The sequence below is a fragment of the Spermophilus citellus genome (assembly GCF_964194105.1).
Source record: "Spermophilus citellus genome assembly, chromosome: 11".
Classification (NCBI taxonomy): Eukaryota; Metazoa; Chordata; class Mammalia; order Rodentia; family Sciuridae; genus Spermophilus; species Spermophilus citellus.
This window is the reverse complement of record NC_138192.1, coordinates 122,670,365-122,684,561: the sequence shown is the minus strand read 5'-3', so window position 1 is coordinate 122,684,561 and position 14,197 is coordinate 122,670,365. Positions and strand designations below refer to the sequence as shown.

At 41.8% G+C, this 14,197-nt stretch overlaps 1 protein-coding gene across 3 annotated transcripts in view; it reads left to right on the top strand.

Annotated features, from left to right (window-relative positions):
* Positions 1 to 14,197, top strand: part of SERPINE2 (serpin family E member 2) — a 60,944-nt gene that overhangs the window by 22,301 nt on the left and 24,446 nt on the right. For 2 of the 3 annotated variants that reach the window (XM_081261683.1, XM_081261684.1), the window contains one exon: positions 12,336 to 12,616. In XM_081261683.1, the coding sequence (XP_081117809.1) occupies positions 12,336 to 12,616 (281 nt within the window). Of the gene's footprint in view, positions 1 to 8,628; positions 8,742 to 12,335; positions 12,617 to 14,197 lie in introns of those variants that run through there. The other variant, XM_081261685.1, reaches the window with a different exon arrangement.

The window sequence follows — 14,197 nt, the reverse complement described above, 5'->3', positions numbered from 1 at the left end:
GTGGGATAAACAAATGGACAAGCTGTACTTCTATCAGGCCTTCTTTACTTGGCAGCCTTGGAAATCGCACCCTGCCTTCCGAAGAGCCAAGTGGGTTTAATTGTGAATTCAAACCCTAGACCTCTGAGTCCCTGGCCACACAGCTGAATGTGGGTTTCCTTTCCTTGAACGCAGCTGACTAAAATAGGAACACACGAGCTTTGGAGTTCCTGCCTGATTAAAGCCCATATCCGCTCTTAGGGCTGTGAGGTACCCCACAGCTCAGAAGATCACTGTTCTTTGCTGGGCTCAGAGGTCTCCCACTCTGGTCTCTCCTTCTGAGGAAAAGAGGACATCCCGCAGACAGGTGGGAACTTCCAGAGATGGCCTTTTGAGGGAACTCTGGCCTAGGGAAGTCCTGGATACCTGATATGACACTCACCTGCTAAACCGCCCTTCCTCTCTGGCAGGCCCCGTCCCTTGTATGAGGGAAGGGAGAAAAGTAGAGGTTTGGGGCAGTTCTCCATAGCTAAGCAGGCACCTGGGTATAATTGGCACAGAAAGTTGCAGGGCATAAGTACAGTGGTTGAAGAGTAATTTAGGGTGTGTGTGAACATTTTAGGTTTTCTCTGTGCCTGGCAGTTCTACTCCCTGAACCTGAATGATGGAGCTGCTTTGGTTCAGCAAAAAAAAAAAAAAAAAAAAAAAAGGTGTCCAGTGGGGAGAGACCATGCAGGGGCAGGAGGACAGGATGGTGGGTGGAGATGGGCTGCAGCCAGCCGGGCTCCCAGCTGCTGCTCTGTGGGAAGGGTTTCAGGAGGTGGACAGCTTCAGGAAGGTGGGGCTTGTCCTCCATGGGAAACAACTGCCCAGTGACTCAGCCTGTGTGAAGGCCTTCCATGAGCTTCTTACAGGAAGAGGAAGTGCAGCATAATGCCTACATCACCCCCCACCGCCATAATGCTGCATCCCCCCCTCCTTAATGCCTGCATCCCTGCTCTAGCTTCAAAACTTCTCCATGGACCATAGGCGAACTTGGAGTGATAAATTTGATAAGTGGGCTGGCAGCCCCCCACTTTAATTCCTGGTCACACAAGCCTTCCCTTCTAGGATTCGCAGAAGTGTTTAGCTGGGTTCCTTCCTCTTCCACATGGAGAAACCTCAGGTTGAAATTCCAGGGAGAGCCACTATGTAATTTGGTGTCAATACAGTTGTTGCTTTGACTGGAAGCGGGGTAGGACTTGAGACCTCGATTCTCCATGAAGGAAGTCAGTGCATGACCCATGGGGAGAGTGAGAGCAGAGCCTCTTTTGTTTACATCTAGAGCACTCATCCTCGGCCAGCTTCGTGGGACATGGGGGCTGCCTGTGCATCGCAGGGGCTCACACCCACATGTGGCAGCGTCCTGGCCTCCACCCTCTAGATGCCCCAGCACTCCACCCAAGCATGTCAACCAAAAATGTCCCCATGCATTGCCAAATGCCCCTGGGGGGCAGTGTCGTCCTCACACATGGACAAAAAACAGAATGAGCCTAACAAACATTATGTTCCCTTCTCCTGCCTTGTAGGCTGTGGTCAGTTGTTTATGCCAGGCATGTGGTGATGTAAGCCCAGGACAGAGAGGTGAAGGCGACGTGTTTCTCCACCTTCTCCTTGACTGGACACACAGGTGAAGAGTGCCAGCTGTCAGCTCCAGAACTCTCTGCCTTGTATGAGCTATATAATCTACATAGGCTATTTAATTTTCCTGGGCCTTAGCTTCCTTCATCTATGAAATAGAAATACTAATATCATCCTCTCCCTCCCCCCTCCCCCCCTCCCCTTCTTCTTCTTCCTCCTCCTTCTCTTCCTTCTCCTCCTTCTCCTCCTCCTCCTCCTCCTCCTCCAGGGGTACTTAGCCACTGAGTAATATCCTGGGCCCTTTTTATGTTTTATGTTTTGAAACAGGGTCTCACCTAGGGCCTTGCTGAGTTGTTGAGGCTGATTTTGAACTAGCAATCCTCCTGCCTTGGCCTCCTGAGTTGCTGGGATTACAGGCATGCACCCACACCTGGCTAATGCCGATTTCTACTACATGTTGAATATAGAACTTTGGGTACAGTGTTTTTCATATAGTAAATCTCTTAATCCATTCTGTTTGCTATAGCAAAACACCATAGACTGATAAGCCTATGAATAAAAGAAATTTATTGCTCAGTTTTACAGACTGAGAAGTCCAAAATTGGGGCACTCATAGACTCAGTTCCTAGTGAAGGCCCTCTTTCTGGTTCAGAGATTGTACCTTCTAGCTGCTTCCTTGTGGGGTCTCATTTATAAAGGCACTAATCCCATTCGTGAGGCTCCACCCTTGTGAGATAATCATTTGCTAAGGCCTAACTTCTAATAATATCACCTTAAGGGTTAGGATTTCAACATACGAATTTGGAGAGGATACAAACATTCAGACCATTTGGTCTGGTATATACATTTTTAAAATTAATTCTAAATACCAAATATTGCCTTTCAGTAGTCAGTCAGTAAATGATGGCTATTGTTTTAGTACTTAACGATACATTTTACAAGTGTTAAGCATATTGGATTTGAAAAAAACAAAACAGTGTTGCTCCCACCTAAAATGGTAATGGAACAGTTAATTTCTAGTGAATTACAATTTATTTCATAAGCATATATTGAGTTTCTACTATATTGTTGGTACTATGCTATACAAAAATACAAAGAATCAATACACTATACTAACTGACATTAAATATGTAGTATATAGATTTAGAGTAATAAATAGGTCAAGTTATGTATATCAAAATAGAGCCACTGTATACTGAAAAAAAATAAAAACATGAAATGGCCTACGGGTTAAACAGGGCATAACATTCATCCCAGTCTGGGCAAAGGGACCTCACTGTAGTGTTTTTCAACTCTTTCTCCTTTTCCAGTCCATGCTTGCTTTCTTCAAGTTTTGTTATACTCTGATTTAGCAGCTTTCAGCTAATCCAAAATCTAAGTTTCTGCTGCTAATGTTTTCAAAAACAGAAAAGAGATGCTTGTTTTAAGTGATGTGTTCTATTACCAAAGTTTTGAAAAATACCAAACAGTATACAGAATAATAAGCTGTAACTATCAAAAATTATTATGTGGGTAGTATTTCAATATCTGCCCTTTTAGTTTTTTTCCTGTGCCTATGTGTAATTTTTACATACTTGATTATATCGTAGTTTTCTTTTTTCAATGAAGACATAGCCAGAATATCTCTCTCTGTATTTTCTTCAGAGCTACCTCCTAGCATATGAGTGATACTGTGTCAGCTGGATGTCATTGCCCTGTCCTTACTGTTGGATGTCATGACCTGTGTTCTGCCTGAAGCAGCCCACCAGCCAAGGTTAAAACACAAGTGATTTGAGAAGGAATTACTTCCAGGCACGAACAGTGAGGGAATGGGAAAAGTGGGAATTAGAACAGGAAGAAGCTCAGCAAGATACCGTATCAGGTGAAGTCCCACATGCAGAGCTCAGAGAGAACTCAAGAGTTGGTCACAAAGACCAAGGGTCAGTGGCTGTTGGCCTCCCAGTGGGAATGGTGTATGGAACTCTCAGCCACTTCAAGGCCCACTGAGAAACTGGACTCGGACTCCCACTAGCAATTGTCCAAAGGCAACAGGTGCAAACCATTAGCAACAGAGCACACAAAAGCTACAGGATAAATTACACAAAGCTGGTAAAAGGTCACCCAGTGTCCCCTCCAGTGGTGATTTAGGTTGCAATTAAAATTGCTAGTCCAATTATTTATTGCAAAGAATATTGCAGTGATATTGCTGCTTTGAACATTTTTGACTCAGATCTTGATATTTTATAGTTGATTGATAAAAGGCATATTACTATTTGTATGGGCATATACATTTTAGAAATTAATTCTGCATACCAAGGATTGCTTTTCAGAAAGGTTTTTTTTTTTATTGATTTATGCTTCTAACACTTGCTGCTCACCTTTTACTGGCAATGATCTAGATAGCATTGACTTCCCATTTATGACTCAAAGACCCATAGACAACATCATTATTATTCCAAAGGACTGGAATTGTCATATTCATGGTCCATCTTTGGGTATAGACTGAATAGATAGTATCTTAAACTTGTATTTTTAAGATATATATATGAATTTGAATTTTATTGAAGTCTTTATTAATTCATAGTCATTATTATGTATTTCCAAAAGTATTAATGCCTCATTAGTAAAAACAATATGATATTTTTTTACATGCAAAAAAAATGGAACTTTATTATTTTCAAAGATTGAGAGCTACTGGTCAGTATCATTATAATGTTTTGGATTACCTCTTGGTTATTGGATTTGGAAATCAATGTTTGAGGCATTACCTATTAAAGATTGGACAATAATAAAAGTCGGTAGGACTTTGTACAATAAGTAAAATAAATGTAATGACCTAAGTCAGCCCATGAAAAACACATCTTAGAACTACCAATGATATTTTGGCATGTATTCATCTATTTCCACCACCACCATTACCAGCCACTGTCTTCTCTTACAGAAACACCGAGATTTACCAGTATTCTCTTATTCTATCTCTATATCTTAGATAGTCTAAGGAAACTAAGAAGAAAAAGATAGGGCCTTATCAAGGTGGAAATGTTGTGCTTGGCCCATTTTCTTAGCTTGATCTTAGAGACTTTCTAGATAGTTGTTGAAATACAATCAGCATATTTCAAGTCCTGGGCCTGGAGGAAGAGCAGCAGAATGGAACCCACACTGTTGAACATCTGCTTGGATCCCGATGCTGTGGTAACTGGGTGGTTACTGTCTTTTCTGTACTTACTTAGTTTCTATGACCACCCTTAATTAAGATGTGTCTTCAGAAATGGTAGAGGAGAAAGCAAATATGATAAAGATGGTGACTTGCCATGGATCTATTAGTGGACAATAGAACTGGGGTTTTAACCAAAACATTAAAAAAAAAAAAAAGCAATAAATACCTCCCTCCTCCCTCTCTAGCCTCTCCCTACCTCCCTAACAGAGATTTCCACAATACACAATATGTGGGTAAAAGGCCCTCGAATGTCAGAGCATATTTTACCAGTAAATTATGTGTTTCTTTATTGAAAAAAACCTTTTAAGATACTGTTGTGGTCATGTATTTCAGTGGTTGACATTTCTTTCCCAAGCATTTTTAGATTATTTTCTGGCCAAATAGTGTAATAGAGTGAGTGTACATTTTAGAGTTAGATAAAATTTTAATAGAAAAATTCAGAGGCCTCCAAGTCTCCAGAAACCTCTTTCAAGCACATTTAAAACCACTGAGCTGCTGTGCCCTTGGCATTTCCTGTTTGATATTCTCCAGGTTGTAAAGATGCTGACTCACTTTGACAACACTGTCTGCTTCCCAGGGGTATCAAGATACACTTTGGTTTGCTTGTTCATCTGATTTGGTTATCTTAAGAAAATTTGGGAGTATTTGGAAAACGAAGACAGGTCTTGAAGGACAAATTTCAGTCAAATTTGTACAGATTTCAGAGATTAGAGTCCTCTTCTGGTCCTCGTAGGGGATCATATTTGAAGGGTAACCCTAATGACTTGCACTTTAATGGTTACTGTCACTTTGCAGCCGTGAGTCTTCATGGGTCAGCTCTCGAAGAATGCCTAGAGTGCCTCCTACCAACACTCTCACAGATTAGACCCTTGCATGTTGGCAGAATCTTGGTGCTTTAGAAGCCCTGTCAAGAAAAACTGTGTAGCAATGTCATCATTCTCAACAGTCTTTTCCTACTTACTGTAGTCCTTCTAGAAGAAACAGTGTGTCCAGAGAAGATTAATAAGGGACCTTAGGTTACAAGAACCAAGATCCTGGAAGCCGACCAGAGGATCTCAATACTTGAGGCTTCAGGGAAACTCCTAGCTTTCATTGAGAGGAGGGGACTGAGAGAATCGGACTCCCCAGGTCATCTTGAGTGGCAGTTGCTCATTCAGGTGCCAGCACTGTTAAGATCCCACTTTTAGGATGGATTCTAGAGGTTTTGTTTTGATTATCCTCTCCCAACTTTGAATGCCGGCTGACTCCCTTATCTTGTCACCATCCAGCTGGCCTCCTCTGGCCCGTATGGCAAAGGACACAATATGATACGTGTGTAAACAGCCCATCTTTCAAAATTTGAATTTCAGGATTTCAATGTAGTCCAGAGAGTGATATAAATGGATTTTGGCTTTTCCATATGACTTTTTTCTCATTATTTCCATGTGTTGAGTTTTTTAGGTAAGGGTTCTCAGGCTGCCTTATTTAAATTCTGTTTCCACCTAAAAGGAACTGGAGCTGCTTCTACCTGGGACAGGAAATGTACTAGCGAGCCTGGAACATTTTGTCAAACCAGGAAACAAGGAAACTGACAAGGCTAAAGGCTCATATTGAAAGGTTCGGGAACAGCCTGAAGAGACTTGTTTCCAACTTCAGTAAGAATTACATTTATACTGGGTCAGCCCCTAAAACTGTGTTGAGAAACATGAGTTCATAAAGCTACAGATACAAAGCAAAGCCCTCTCATCGGCTAAGTCATCCAGTATTACTGTGTTGTGGTCTATTTGATTCTTGAAGTTGAAGGGTTTGTTTGATGTACATAGATGCTCCATTGTTTGTGTTATAAATATTTATGATTGTTATGTTTTGTTGATATATAATTTTCTTAAGCAGTGTGACATGTCCTTCTTTGTTCCTTCTGAGTGACTTTGACTTGAAGTCTACTTTACCCTCTATGAGGATAGAAACTCCTGCTTGTTTACAAGATCCATGTGAATGATATGTTTTTTCCTATTCTTTTATATCCAGTCTTTGAATGTCTTTGCATAAGGTGAGTTTCTTGGAGACAGCATATTATTGGGTCTTGTTTTTTTAACCTTGTCTGCCAGTCTGTGTCTTTTGATTGATGAGTTTAGGCCATTTACATTCAATGTTGTTACTAAGCTATTATATGATTTTTATTATTCTCTGTCATTTTGATCTATTTCTGTTTTTTAAAAATATATTTTAGTTGTAGATGGACACATACCTTTATTTTATTTGTATGGAGTGCTAGGGATTTAACCCAGTGCCTCACCCATGCTAGGCAAGCACTCTACCACTGAGCCACAACCCCTTATTTCTGATTTTTAATTTGATTAGTTTCTCCTTTGACTGACTATTCTAGTGTAGTTCCTCCCTTTGCTGGTTTTCACTTTTGTTTTTCATTTCTTCTTTATGAAATATTTTATTGAATATGTTTTTTAGAGTAGGTTTTCTAGTTATGAGTTCTTTTAACTTTTGTTTATCATGGAAGACTGTATTTCATCATCAATTCTGAAGCTTAATTTTTCTGGGTATAGTATTCTTGGATGGTGCCCATTTTCTTTCAGAGCTTTCATATTATTCCTAGACCTCCTAGCTTTGAGGGTCTGGATTGAGAAATCAGCTGATTCAGATTGGTTTTCCTCTAAACACGACTTTTTGTTTTTGTCTGTCAGTCTTTAAAATTCTATCCTAAAATTGTATGTTAGGAATTTTCCTAATAATGTGCCTTGGTGTGGGTCTGTTGTAATTTTGTATATTTGGTGTCCTGTAAGCCTCCTGTATCTGATTTTCCATTTCATTTTATAGGTTTGGGAAATTTTCTGATATTATCTCATTGAAAAGATTGTGTATTCCTTTGGTTTGTGTCTCCGAGCCTTCATCCATCCCAATAAATCTTAAGTTTGGTCTTTTCATATTATTCCATATTTCTTGGAAATTCTGTTCATGATCTCTTGACATCTTTTCTCCATGGTGGACTTTATTTTCAAGATTATATATTTTGTCTTCATTGAGATGCTGTCTTCCAAGTGTTCTAGTCTGTTGGTGATGCTTTCCTTTGAATTTTTAATTTGATTTATTAATTCCTTCATTTTGAGGATTTCTGCTTGATTTTTTCTAAAAATCTCTTTATTGAAGTGATGTTTCACTTCTATATTTGCTCTCTGATATCACTTCTTATATCATCCTTTACCTCACAGATTAGTTTAACAGTGTACCTTCTAAACTTCTTCTTTGACATATCTTCTACAAAATCAATGGATTCTGTTGCTGGAGTATCTTGGCTGGTTTGGGGGCAATTTTGTTCCCTTGGTTTTTCATGTTGTTTGTGTGTCTACCCGATTAAAAGTATGGATTTGAGGCAGTAGATTTTCTACCTGTGGACTTGTAGCGTCCCTGAAGGTTTCTAGTACCTAACTTGCAGAGAAGTTACCCATCTGCTTTCTGAGTTTCACACCATGGAGCAGCCAGGAAAGTGTCCGGCCCCATTCCACTATCTTGCCAGATGTCCCTCATTAGCTAAGAATGTCAAATAACTAACTCATCTTGAACTGAAAGCTGTTAGACTTGGCGAGTAAATCAAGGTTTTTATCCTGCTCTTTCCACACCACTGAACCTCAGGGTGACCAGACAGTTGGGGTGGAACTTGTTTTTAAATAGAATTATTGCACCCATGAATGAAGAAGAAAATTAGAATTATAATAGCACCTACCATTTGGGAAACCCTAAAAGTTGGGGAATGATCCCACTTAGGGAATGATCATGAGTAGTTGCAAAATCACAAAAAGGAGTCACAGTCACTATGTCCTCATTCCAACAGACCAAGCCCTTGAGCCCCTGGATTAGCCCCACAGCTCAGCCTCTGGTGTGGTGTCTACTGGTGGTAAGCCTCTACATAGACCTGTGGACACCAGGACTCTGAAGCCCCATGGCCCTGCTTTCTGTAAGTTTCTTGTTGGAAGGAAAGAAAACAGTATGAGAGGTGCAGGGAGGAATGCTGTAGGAACTTGGTGGAGGAGGTGAAAGGCCCCTGAAGAGCCTCACACAGGCCACAGAAGGAGCTGGGGGAGCACTGGAGCACTGCAAGTCACCAGGAAGAGGATGAGGGAGAGAAGGAGAGGAAAGTCCAAGGCCGTCAACAGAAAATAGAGCTGTTTAAAAGGAGTGTCAGAGGCGATCGGCCCTCCACAGCCCACCCGTGCAGGGTTCTTCGGGCCACCATAGAGTTCTGAATGGTGAGGTGGAAGTAAGCAGTGAACTGTGAGAAGGGCAGCACTGCACTTCACCTGCGAGGAGGTGACGGCTGAAGCCATTGTGTCTGCAGAGTGCACTTCATTGTCTACCCTTGGCAAGTGGCACTTTTGTAAATTTAGGGATGCATTTTGAACCTGGCATTTGCTCAGAGCAGTGCCTGTAACTTCAGAGACACTCTCCATGCGGGAAAGTGAAAGTTTAGAGTAAGAAAAACTAGAAGTAGAGGGTGAAAGAAAAACTGACATTCGGAAGGATGTGCCTGTGGCATTAGCTTTATTGGTAGGTTTATGGTCTCTCTCAATGATGGCCTAAACCATACGATTTTTTTTAAAATACTGTAGTGAAAACATTATTAAGAAGTAGAAACACTTAAACAGATTTATGATTCTACATATTGATACTACACAAGACATTTGGCCAATACTTTTTATTCTTTCTCTCTTATATGAAAATATAAAGTGTAATTTCTCTTGAAAATGAACAGGTTAGTGTGTTCTTCCATTATGGGAATCTGTTGTACAGATGAAACGTTTCCAAGTCCAAAAACCCAAGAGTTTTTTCAAGTAAAGGATTCTCTAGTAGGACATGAGTATCTTTATTTATTAAGACTTCCACAAACATAAAGTAGTTTATAGATTAAAATCTATACTCTCCTGGCTACTGAACTTTGGAGAGACGTGGAAGCTTATGTTTAGACATGTGCACAAGCCAAGTAAGCTGAGATGATGAGCATTTGGCCCAGGAAGTTGAAACCAAGGATAAGTTTTGTCCAGAAAATCAATCAAAAATATCTCTGATTCCAAGTTCTGCACAGCTCTCACACTGTCCCAGGACTCTTTTATAAATTATACATAGACATCTCTCAAAAACTTCCAAGTCCAAGAATCCAATAAAAACACCCATGGCAGCTTTTCTCTGCATCATAATGAAATGATTCTTTGAGTGAAAATTCATAACCAAGCAGAATTTTGCTAAATCAGATAGCTATTTTATTTGAGAGATTCTTCTGGCTGTCTTTCAAGACACTGGAGCTTGGGATTTCTTACTGTCGGTGACCCTTTCTCCCTGTTCTATGACAATAGATAGAGAAAGAAATAGAGATGGTGTTTGAGGTAAGCAACCTTAAGCTACTAGAGGCAAAATCAATTTGATATCCTTTATGCTTTGTGAGTGTGCAAATTCTAATATTTATTCAAATATGCACTAATCCGGAAGTATTTCTTTGGGGAGGACAGATTAAGGCATGCTGAAGGTAGATGCCAGAATAGACTGAGGCAAGAGTTACCAATTAAAATTGATGTTGCACATTGGATTTGACAATTTGGAACAAACATTGTATGAATTGTTTTCTACTTATGGCCACTTTATGGTACATTCCAGTGTTTTAAAGGGGAAGTTTATGGCTTGAAAGAAAGAGAGGGGAGAGGGAAGAAGGAAGAGCAAAATTCTTAATTTTTAGATGAAACAAGTAGAGCTTCCATAGTCAGGCTTTGGAAACTCTCCAGTGTCCAGCAGGCTCCAGGAAACTCAGGGGATTGTCATGGTATTAGAGCCAGTCAGAGGTGCCAGAGTCAAAATAGGCCACCCTGGCCATAGTAAAGGCCCAAGTGGGAGTGTATGTAGGTCACTTACATGCTTTGAATTTAGACAGGTCAAGTTTACACAATTATTTTACAATTAGGCTCTGGAGAAACACTGAAGGTTCTGAATTTTTAAAAAGGTGCTTGTTTCACAATACATAAGAAAATTGCAACATCCACTTGAATGATGGCCCCAGTGGCTGGCTGTGTGTGGAGGAGCCAGGCAGGAAGTGCTGTTTATGCTGCCGGTCCTTGCCCAACACAGAGCTGGCATTTGTCTTGGAGAGTGTTTAGGTGACGGAGTGGCTCAGGACTAAACAAGCATTTTCTTAGCTACACTCAATAAATACTATTTTCAGGGAATGAAATGATTAATAAAAGTAGAACATAGTGCTCTTAGCAGTAGAATTTAATTTCACAGTATTTATTGAACATCTGCCATGGCGTTGCATGGGAAGTTCAGGAAGTATTGATAGGAAGCAGGGAGACCAAACCCTGTTGACCCTTGTGCCCTTTCTTCTCCCATGGGGACTCTGGTCCCTTGTCTCTTAAAATGCTTCTATTTTACTCTCAGCACATGTTCCCAGCCTTCCACATATAAATGCACATGACAGGGGCACAAATTGGCCCCACAGGAGACCTGTGCCTAGCAAAGGTTTGGGCCTCCAAGGGAGACTAAATTAGCAATATTGCAAATTCTGCTTTTGTTTGTAGCAGCTGCTACTGTGGGGTTCTTATTTAAAGAAAGTATTTGCTTTTCTGCAAATACAAGTAAATTTCGTACCTCTTGTCATAGCAAAGAAAACTCTTTAAGTGGTAATCAAGGGATGAAGCTGATTTAAAACAAGTCAATGTAATTGAAAATATTATTGTCAGCAGCACCGTCTCACGCTTTATGAATTTACCAATTTTTCTGCCCCGGTGCTGCTTTAAAGTTGTTGAAATTTATTTTAACTAACAAATATTTAATTTAAAAAGTAACATGCTTACAGTTAAAGAATCAAGTTCGTGTGGTTATAAGATGACCAGGGCAGCCCAAGGGACTGGCTCCCTGTGCTGACCTTAGAATGGAGTTCTTACTTTGTGTTCACTCCACAGTCCTTGGTCCTGCCGTCCCTCTGTCTGGCACACTCTTCCCACATCCACGGATGTTTCTCACCATTCAGATCTCATCACTGTGTTCCCACTGTAGAGGTACCCCTTGGCCACCCTCTCTAGTATTGTTCACTCCCCCACCCTAACCCCTCCTTCACTCATGTCACTTGGCCTTATTATCTTGTCCTTATTCCTCTCTGCATTTACTTTATTGTTGCTGGTTCATTTTCTGTCTCCCCTCTGGGTTGGAGGTGCCATGAGGGCAGGGGTCTTGCCCATTTATTTATAGTTGTATGCCCAGCACTTAGAAATGGCGTGGCCCATGGTACACCCTCAGGGAATAAAGGGTGGTTGCAAGAATTACATAATGATATGATGACAGTGCCTGGTACCTGATGGGAATCCAGCAAATAGAAGTTTGCCAACTGTCTCTGCCCATCTGCCTAAGCTCTGTGTATTTAAGGCTGATTTAATTAATCTGAACTGTTCTGTCTTGCGTGGCATTTAATTACACTGAGTACAGTAAATCATACCTCCTTATCTACAAAGTAGTCCTCCCTTTGTGTTCATTTGAGTATGATGTAAATATTTTTTATCTGATTTTTCAGGCCGTCCTTGCTGGAAGGAACCATGAATTGGCATTTTTCCTTCTTCCTCTTGACCACAGTGACTTTGCCCTTTGTGTGCTCCCTGTTCAACCCTCTGCCTCTCGAGGAACTAAGCTCAAACATAGGGATCCAAGTTTTCAATCAGATCATCAAATCACGGCCTCATGACAATATCATCATCTCCCCCCATGGGATCGCATCTGTGCTGGGGATGCTGCAGCTGGGAGCTGATGGCAAGACGAAGAAGCAGCTCACCATGATGATGAGATACGGCGTGAATGGTGCGTGTGCCTTCTGTGCTCCCCAGCGGGGCCTGCAGGAGACCTGCATTAGGAGGGACACTGTGGGGTCTTTGCTATAGCCCTGAGAAGCAGAGCATCCGGAGGTTATGCTGCTGCCAGCTGGGGCCCAGGGTCAGCCTCTTCTGCAGAGAAGGTGCTCGGGAGCTGGGGGTCAGGGGGACTAGCCTCTTTTGGTGTGGCTTTGTGTCAGCCACTACATCTCTCAGTTCCCACCTCCAGTCTCTGCCACTTGCATGGTGGACACAGCTAAAGTGCGTTGAGTCCTAAACGTTCTTGTAAAGCATGACAAGAGGGGAGGTGGCAGAGGGCAGCACCAGGAGCCTCCAGGTCTGGAGCTCTCCTATGTGTCAACTGTGGGAACATTCCAGGAACCTGCCCAGGTGATAAAGTTACCCGGAGCCATACACGTGCATGCATGAATAATGAGTGACATCAGAATGAGCTCGGTGGACTGGACCGTGGGCAATTTTTTGATATGACCATTGGGAAAACTGGGTGAAGGGTACATGGGATGTCCCTTTCTATTGTTTTAAAACTACTTAACTCTAAAACCTAAAAATATTTTTTTTCAAATTAAGGATCCACGAACGAGGTTTAGTTTTATCAAGAGAAAAAAAAAAAACATTTTTAATTACCTGTTTAATTGCACCAGGCCAGCTTGTGTCCCTGGCATGATGTTTCCTTTAGTTTAGGTGTTCTTCGAAGTCATCCTACACCTACCTACAAGTCACATTTCACGTCTGGGCCTTAGTTGTTTCATTGGAAATCAAGGAAATCTTCCTACCTGAAAGCCATTTCCTACCCCTGCAAGCCACTCAGTTCTAAGAATCATCCCCACCTTGATGCTTTTTGCAGGGAGAGTAAGAGGAGAGGGGCAGGGATCTGTGTTTCTGAGTGCCTCACTCTAGGCGCCCACTGGCCTGGTTCTCAGTGTGGCCTCCAGGGCCTCCAGGACCAAAGGTTTAGCTGCCCTGCTCCATTGTCACAGCGTGAAACTTCTGTCTTGAGTTGCAGTTTGTTCACCTGTTGGAAACAAGGAAGGGATGAATTCTTAGAACACACTGTTCCACCCGCTGCTTGGATGTTCAGAAACTGGATGATTTATAACTTCATTGTGAATCGCTGCGAAGATTTATGGCTTTTCCTACTGTGATCCAGGCCCTGCCAGCCAGGACAACTCCAGAACGGCAATAGGTTCTTTTTTGTTTTGTTTTGTTTTAATGCTCAGCCACATGAATTTGAAGTCATTATTTCTGAGGTTTTCATAATATTGTCCTGTTGGCCACCAAATCCATCTACACCCATTCTTCCTCCAGAATTGCTACCAGTCACATGAGGATGGTGACTTCAGAATGCAGGTCATTTTGGTCCTGGAGACCTGGTCCCTGGGTGCTCAGTGGTAATACTCCCATTGGGGAAGGAGGCAGGTCGGGACAGTGGCGGAAGATCTGCCCTGGTCTTTTCTTCATGGGATACGTCAGGACTTGCGGAAGGGGCCTGCGTCAAAGCAAGCTGGCACTTGGCCTTGGAAGTGACTTCAGCCACTGCAGCCCATTGCTC